The following is a 9,113-nucleotide window of genomic DNA, read 5'->3' as shown; positions in this document are numbered from 1 at the left end:
TGCTAAAATCGTTCATTCTGTCAGTATTGGACGCAATATGACTGAAGAAAAGAAAAAACAATTTAGAGACGCGACAAAATGATGCTAAACTCAGAAAATTAATTGAGTACTAAAATGGATGGCCATCTAATAAGAACAATATAGATCCAAGTGTTCAATTCTCGGCTAAGTATCAAAGTAATATAACTGTAGATAAAGGTCTAGTCTTCTATAACTATAGATTGATAGTCCCTAATGACCAACGTTAAGCTAGCTTGACGCTAATTGGACCATAACTGAATCGAAACATTTGCGACTTTGCGATGCAACTAATGTAGAACCAGCTTTATAAGTTTATGGGTTATATTATATTGAAACAAAGAGTAAAAAGAAACAGGAGGGAATATATCGGTAATGGAGGCTGATCTGTAGACGGATATACATCATGACATTTTAAGCAACCAACTTTTTTGACAGTTTATCAGTAAAGTAAGGGAAAAGCTAGAGCTGCGCAAGCATATAGACAAAATCTAATATAAGATAACCGTGGTGCATTGCCAAACTTATGGTCTCATAAGCTGGTCAGCAGCAGCTAAAAATTATGAAATAACATTTCATCGATTAGTATTATCAGTAATAATGAGAATTTTTTGTCTCGTATATGCGTTGCTGCTGCTCTAATTTTTAAATATTAATAATAAGATTATTTTAAATTAGTAACAAGGTTAGTTTTTCACAAATAAGCTTTTCACAGCAAAAGATAACTTTTCACTATTAAAACCTATATTTATATTCTGATTATACTTTCATCTTGACTTCCATGTACAAAATAACTCTAATAAAAATTACGAATGAAACACAGAATATCAAACAAGTTATATCGGAAATCATATTTAAATAATAAATTATTGTCTAATTATCGCAGTAAATTTTGAGATATTTTGCCAATATCGCCATCATACTAAAATGCTGAAAAATCATAATCATTCTATATTGCAGGCGCCCTTGAGTGACCACTTTTTATATTAATATATATAGTAACTTCCATCTGCTTGCTTTGTTAGTATCATACATTCTCTTTTATTTTTTTTTTTACTCTTTATGTTGAAGGTGCAAATTCACCATCCGGTGGAGCAACATATCCACCTCTTCCCTCCCCTACATACTCTGAAAGATGATATTTCGATACGTCTTTTAAGCATAATTAAATTGATCCAGTTTTGTTCATTCTATATCTATTTAAAAATGGAAGAAAATAAGGTATATCTTTGACACATTTGTTATTTAACTTCAAAAAAGACAAGAATGTCGTTCAGACAAAAAAGATTTACGTTTACGGAGGTTATGTAGTAGCTGAAAAAACTGTTCCGAATTGTTTGCTTTAAACTTGGTGATTTAATCGAAGACCAAGAAGCTGAAGGTAAACCTTCAGTGGATAACGATCAAATTGCAGCACTACCTAAGTGAAAATAATGCACGCTGCACAACACAAGACATTCGAGAGACACTCAATATATTTAATGATTAAATGTATGTGTAAATAATATATATTAAAAATGTCTTTGAATTTTAATTTAAAAATCGCAAAAATTTTCCGAACAATTGTTAATCAAAAATTAATTTTCTTCAGTATATCTTCTATTAAAAAATTATTTATTTTCCAGTAATAAATCATTCTCATTTAAAAAATTTTTTTCAATTATTTATAATTAGTTACTATTTTATTTTGTAAATCTAAAATAAAAGAATTAACTAATTCTTAAATTGTAATCAATTTTGTTTGGATATTTTTCTAATTTAAAAATAATAATATATTATATTACAATATAATATAAATACAATATAATATTACAATACAATATAATATAAACATATATTTGATAATATATTATACTTACACCTGAACCACCAACGGATAACGCGTAATTTCATCTTCTCTTAATCCAGGTGGTAGATGCAATCTCACTTGGGCGTTGTAGCCGCCACTTATCTGCACAGGAAAAGTCTTTACCTGCGGAAGTGCGATGTTTGCTATTTTTTCCTGTAATAATATTTGTAAAAAATATATATATACAAATATATACAATATTTATACAATATATTTTTTAGATAAAAGTAAAATTGGCAGGTATTTGTGAAAAAAATATATTTAACAAAAATTTTATAATCTAAAGCTTATAACTTAAGTAAAAACATACGCGTAACAACGTATTATTCTGCAATGGCATAATGAATCGCGGCACAGACATTTCCATTTTGTAAAGGGCCACGATAGGTATACCAGGTCCAAGGCACTCAAGAATGAAATATTCACAATCCGCGGACGGGAAGATCGCATTGTGATACTGACAAGGTGGATCGCCGCTTTCTAAAAACATAAATATAGAGCCAAGTAATAAAGTTATACGCACATCGAGCTAACAGCAATACAGTTATTTATGATCCAATATTATGAAATTATTTAAAAAATCTATACACATATGTGTATGTATGTATGTATATACATAAATATACATATATACAGGGTGATCCATTTTATTCGCTCCCAATAACTCGAAAACTATGACAGAAACAAAAAAATATTTCAAACAAAAGTTGTTTGACTTCAAGGGGGACATAAAATGATAGCATTGGTTTAACCTTGGGTGGCGTTGTCAAGGTCAGAGGAAGGTCACTTTAAATTTTTTTAATGGGATTTCCTTTTTCATTGCATATTCTTGTAGCTTATCTCGAGAGCTTTTCAAAACATTGTAATAAAATGTTTTTCCATAAAGAATTTTTCAAGTTATAAGGTTTGAAAGTTACAGTATCGCTGGCATTAGCATCCAAGGTGTTCGAACACTAGCTACGACCTTTTAAATGTTATTCGAGATCACGACAACATATGTCAAGATCAAGGCCATTAAAAGTTGCTCTTATTTTCATTTTTGAAAATTATTTTTATTTTTTGAAAAAAAAGAACAACCTCCAATGGTCATAACCTACATTGACATATGTAGTTCAAGCTCATGATCCTGAACAACATTCAAAAGGTTTTTAGCCATTGTTCGGGTACCTTGGACTCCTTGAATAATGCTAATGCCGGCGATATTGTAACTTTCAAGCTTTATAACTCAAGATTTTCTAATTAATCAAAAAATATTTTATCTATATGTTTTGGAAAGATCTTGAGATAAGCTAAATCTCAGCTAAATAATTTGTCACATTATGAGAATCTGCTCTTTTAATTTTACAGATTAGTCTTTTGACAAATATTCAAATAATATCAGCAAACGTAAATCTAAAGCTGATTGATCATCAAATATAATCAATCCAGGTAACAAATAGAAACAAGTACAAAGTATGTGTAACTTTGACTCCCTTTCCTCTTTGCCGTACACGTACGTACGCAAATATGCACATACCCATAACACAAGAGATTAAATTCGATTAAGTAACCTCGACATGGTATACTTTGAGTAATGCTAATGCCGGCGATATTGTTACTTTCAAGTCTTGTAACTCAAAAAGTACTTCATGAAAAAAATATTTTATCTATGTGTGTTGGAAAGCTGTCCAAATAAGCTACAAGAATATGCAATAAAAAAATGGGGGGCTCCGTTTAAAAAATTTGAAGTGACCTTTCCCTGACTTTGACAACACCACCCAAGGTCAAATCAATGCTACCATGTTTGGCCCCCTTCAAAGTCAAACAACTTCTATATAAAACTTTTTCTTGTATCTTAGTTTCAAAAATATCCGCCTGGGGCGATTAAAATGCCCCACCCTGTATATACAGGGTGTCTGGTACTCAATGGTACAACACTCATGGGCAGGTAGTATGGAACTGAACAAAAAAATCTCGATCACCTCCCCCTAGTGGGCGGCGCGTGGTGGAGGTATTTGATTTAACCCTTTCAAGCATACATTTTTCCTTACATACGATTGACTCGAAAATTGGTACTCGAGGGTTTTCGAGGTTGCTGATTACAAATCTGAGATCAAAATTTAGAAATTCGAAATGGCGGATCCAATATGGCAGACCCGAATTCGAAAAACGATGCAAATTTTATGAAAATGTATATCTGGGGGTTCTCAAAGTCGCTGATTACGAATCTGTAATCAGATTCTCGAAATTCAAGATGGCGAATCCAATATGGCGACTATAATCCAAAAAACAATGCTGATCAAGTATAAAATCGCTGAATCGCCAAATATACGTTTTTATAAAATTTGCATTATTTTTCGAATTCGGGAATCGGGTCCGTCATATTAGATTTGCCATCTTGAATTTTAGAAATTTGGCTACGGATTCGTAATCAGCGACTCCGAGAACCCCCAGATATACATTTTCATGAAATTTGCATCGTTTTTCAAATTCGGGTCCGCCATATTGGAACCGCCATTTTGAATTTTAGAAATCTGACCACGGATTCGTAATCAGCGATCCCAAAAACCCTTGAGAGAAGATCTTTGCGTAGAAACTCTGAGAACTTTCGGAGATAATGAATTTTTTCCAGAAAAATTGCTATTTTTCAACGTTTGTTTATTTGTATAAACAAAATCACCCATGATTTCGAATTATTGCACATCGATTCTTATTCTTGAATGTATAACCGATACCAAAACAAAAAAAAGTTCGAATATTGAGTGAAAACTACCCCAATTATTAAGATAATGGTTATGGAAAAGGTGGCATTCCACATGCCACCGTGCTTGAAAGGGTTAACGCTGCTACGAGGTCGCCTAACACGTGGCGCGGAGTGGAGGTAATTGCACGCTTATCAATGCCGTGCGCTAAGCGCGCGGGTGAGGCGACCGCGGTCCCCGGGGGGCGGATGTATCTCGCTGCGTGTTTAGATTCGACGAGCTTTATATATTAATATCTCGAAAATTATTGCGAAGATCGCAAAATGGTAGAGGACTATTTTGTTCAGTTTGGTCCACACTACCTGCCTACGAGCACTGTACCATTAAGTACCAGACACCCTGTATATAGAGACTGACGAAAGTTTGGGGCCACCTAAATCATTTTTGGACGGTTCGAGATATTGGATTGAAATTTATAAGGTTTCAATGGCAAAATGTAATGTATAGTTTAAAGTTAAAAAAAAGTTACTTCACCTTCCAAGGAGGGCGGGGGAGAGGAGTTAAAAATATGTGGGAGTCGAGTAAGGGCTCGTTTGAAAAAGTTTTTCGAGACGAGAAGAACGCAAGGTTGTTAAGGTATCTACGATTTTTTTTCGCAGAGTTATGCTCGTTTGAACATTGGTGTTTTTTAGCACTAGCAAGGCTCATGGCGCGAACGTGAGAAAGATAAGGCTTCGTGCATGTTCCTAAGTGGATGGAAATGCATGTAGAAGAGCGCGCGCGTGTGCGTGTGTGCGTGCGTGTATGCGAACGTGCGTGCGTGAGTGCGTGTGTGCGTGTGTGCGTGTGTGCGTGTGTGCGCGTGCGTGCGTGCGTGCGTGCGTGCGTGCGTGTGCGTGTGCGTGTGTAAGGACATGCGCGAAACCTTATCTTCCTCACGTCCTCGCCGTGGATCTCGCTAGTGCAAAAAAACACCAATGCTCAAATGAGCATAACTCTGCGAAAAAAAATCGTAGAAACCTCAACGACCTCGCATTCTTCTCGTCTCGAAAAGCCCTTTTAGAACCCTCACTCGACTCCACATGCCACATGTATTTAAAATTTTCAATCCCCGTCGCCCTCGGAAAGTTGAAATGGATATTTTCAAGAATAAATGATAGATTACATTTTGCCATTGTAATTATAAATTTTAATCTAATATCTCGAACCGTTCAGAAATTATTTTGGCCTCGAACTTTTGGCGGTCTCTGTATATACATATAGTCACCAAAATAATTGTCCGGACAAAGCGTTGATATATCGATAATTTCTAAAAATTCAAGATAGAGCAACTTTGTCAAAAATTATCGTAACGAGATTTTTAAAAAAACATTTTACAGTTTGAAATCTCCATTCTTCAAGTTAATACTTTAGAAAACGATTAACTGACTTTCTTCGGAGTCGCATTGATACAAATGGAGATATGACAAATCGCAAAATTTTTTTCTAACTTTGCAAAGTTCCACGGCCCGAAATAAAAATCGTACAAAAACGAGGTGTACAGTTTTCGAAAGAATGAATATTTTTCTTTAATTTGCTTTTTCGTTGAGCGTTATACAAATTTTTCACCAAGTTATTCAACATTGAAGCAAAAAAAGGGAAAAATTTTGCGATTTGTTACACCTCCATTTGTATCTATGCGGCTCCGAAGAAAGCCAGTTAATCGTTTTCTGAAATATCAACTTGAAAAATGGAGATTTTACGTTGTAAAATGTTTTTTTTTTAATTCTCGTTACGATCATTTTTGACAAGTTGCTCTATCTAGAATTTTTAGAAATTATCGATAAATTAACGCATTGTCCGAACAATTAGTTTGGTGACTGTATATGTACAATGTGTATATATAAAAAGTATATATTTTCGTGTGCATGCGCGTGCGCTTATGACATACATAAATATGATGTCCTATTTTTTGCCATCAAAATAACTAAAAAAGAATGAGTTTTGCAAAAAGTAATTAGGAACAAATCTGTTAGGATTTTTAGAAGACAATCTAATGAATTGATTAGATTTTTGGTTTAAGGCTCGCGTTGGTCTCAATCAGGTTTAAGTCGAATTTTTAAAACAAAAAATCTTATATTTTATTGCATATTTGGGTTCTACGTTTCAAAACAATATTAAGATGAACCTAAAGTTATCTGTTTTATCGACTAAACATGATTATTTTTCAGCGTCGTTAACATAATTGCAATTTACAGATTTAATAATCTTTTTTTACGATTAAAATATACAGTGAGGGGCAAAAGTTCCGGAACGCCTAATTATTTCAAAAAGTATTGGTTTTATGGAAAATTGTTTCAAACAAAAATTGTAGGATTTAAGAAAATCTATTAGCTGGTGATATTTATTTAAGCTTTAGTTGACCTTGAAAAGCGTGGTGAAGACCGACATAATAATCTTAAATGGAAACTTTTTTGTTACATTAAGAGCTTTTCAAAAATTCACTTTTCATTTATTCGTTACGTTAAGCGCTTTTCAAAAATTCACTATGGTGAAAGTTATTTTCTGAGAAAGAATGGGTGAACAAAATATAATTGCTGAAGTGAATTTATTACACACTGGTGTAGAGCTAATCGTTACAATCAGAGACTTCCAGAAGGAACTGAACGGAAAAAGAAAGAAGGTATAATATGTGTCAGGCCATAGATTATAAAAATGAAAAGACTTGTATCCTTGCCTTTGAGTATATACCTGGAGGTGGAATGCCTTTGTTCTCTGCAGGCCGCAAACGAGTCCAAGAGTGGCAAGGAGTGCGAGAGAGAAAGGTATACGAGCGATACCACGTGATACTTCGTCCTCTCTGTCTGTTAAATGATCGACGCATGCGCAGAGAGGACGAATATTACTCGTCTACCTTTCTCTCTCGCACACATCTTGGACACAGTTTTCGAGCCAACATTCCCCCTCCATGTCTATATACTCAAAGATCCTTGCCCGCAGTGCTATTTAAATCTAGATCATAAATTGTCCCTATAACATAAATTGTCCCTATAACATTTTCCATTAAGTACTTATCGAATTATAAGACTTGAAAATAATAATATCACTGACATTTGGAGTAAAAGAAATGATACGGGAGTAACAAACTGTAGAGTCCTTCTCTTTGTTGTGACGTATCCATACACACATGTCCATATACACATACACACACACAAGGTGTAAATTCGACTGGATAATCTCCATGTGATACACCTTGGATAATGCTAAAACCGGGAGCACAGATTTTTGCATAACGCATAAGACTTAGGGGCTGTCTACAATATGTCAGATCGTAAGCCGTAAATCGTAAGAATTGACCAATCACAGTTGAATGTAAGAACAATATTCGACTACGATTGGTCAATTCTTAGTTAGTATGAGTAGTGACTAACGGCTTATTGTAGAAAGCCCCTTAAGGCATAAGAGAATCAACTATGATTAAAATATGAAATGAAAGACTCTGATTGGGTAATTTTCTTATGCCTTAAATCTTATGCGTTATGTAGCATTATACAAAAGTTTATGCTCTCGGCTTTATACCAGCGATATTGTGGTTGCGTTTTGTTTTAACGCTACGCGCTGCAATGTAAGTATGATTTATCCTTGTTTAACATTTAATAAACAACAAGGCTAAAATTATTCCGCTGCAAGCGCTAAAGGCGTGATTAGGGAACGCAGTCTGTAACTTTCATTTTATAATTTAAAAAGTAATTGAAAAATAACTTCATAATGTTTTGAAAAGCTCTCGACGTCAACTATAAGAGTATATAACGAAAAATAAGAGTTTTCATTTAAAATTTTTATGTTAATCTTAACTGCGCTTTTGAAGATCAAAGCTGAAATAAATATCACCAGCTAATAGATTTTCTTAAACGCTACAATTTTTGTTTGAAACATTTTTCTATAAAACCAATATTTTCTGAAATAATTAATCGTCCAGGAACTTCTTCCGCTCACTGTATAGACATCAGTATAACTCAGGCTGGTAGAGATTATGTAGAGAACGAAAAAGATTTAATAGCGATTTCGGTTGGAATGCACCGATTGCATATTTTGTGTGTTCGGCTGATCGAATGATGCAGTCCCTCGCCAGTGGCGCGTGTTTGTTTGGACGGTATGCCGCACAGCATATTGGGTGTACACAAAGTGCAGGCTCTCATAAATTAATCGGGGCCGATTGATGTAATTACACTGTACCTATTTGCACCGGCTCTATAATATACATTGGTGGCACACTGGTGCGGACTGGTGCAGACGTATACTAACCGAAATCGCTGAGAAACTTAGACACAGAAATATAAGGGGTCAGAGCATAGAGTTGCAAGGGAGAAAGCCACTAGCCTAATTTACACCGAGCACTTGATACGCGTACTAACTAGAAACTTTCTATTAAATTATCTTAATTTCTACAATGCATTTAAAGATATACTAAGCTGATACACTATGCATTAATATGATTAATTAAATACATATATCATGTATAAGTTTATATGCATCGTCGAAATTAAAAAAATTTAATAGAAAGTTACTAGTTAGTACGCGTATTA

The 9,113-nt window shown here is 34.2% G+C and overlaps 1 protein-coding gene across 1 annotated transcript in view; it reads right to left on the bottom strand.

Annotated features, from left to right (window-relative positions):
- Window positions 1–1,843: 1,843 nt before the first annotated feature.
- LOC105448319 overlaps window positions 1,844–9,113 on the bottom strand; it is a 35,700-nt gene continuing 28,430 nt past the window's right edge. The window contains exons 4-5 of the mRNA XM_011686826.1: window positions 2,178–2,347; window positions 1,844–2,020 (exon numbers count right to left, since the gene is read on the bottom strand). Of these exons, the coding sequence (XP_011685128.1) occupies window positions 1,874–2,020; window positions 2,178–2,347 (317 nt within the window). The 3' untranslated portion in view covers window positions 1,844–1,873. The remainder of the gene's footprint in view (window positions 2,021–2,177; window positions 2,348–9,113) is intronic.

This window comes from Wasmannia auropunctata, unplaced genomic scaffold, assembly GCF_000956235.1.
Source record: "Wasmannia auropunctata unplaced genomic scaffold, wasmannia.A_1.0 LD336088.1, whole genome shotgun sequence".
Taxonomy (NCBI): domain Eukaryota; kingdom Metazoa; phylum Arthropoda; class Insecta; order Hymenoptera; family Formicidae; genus Wasmannia; species Wasmannia auropunctata.
The sequence above is the reverse complement of the archived record's forward strand: the minus strand, read 5'-3'. Positions and strand labels throughout refer to the sequence as shown.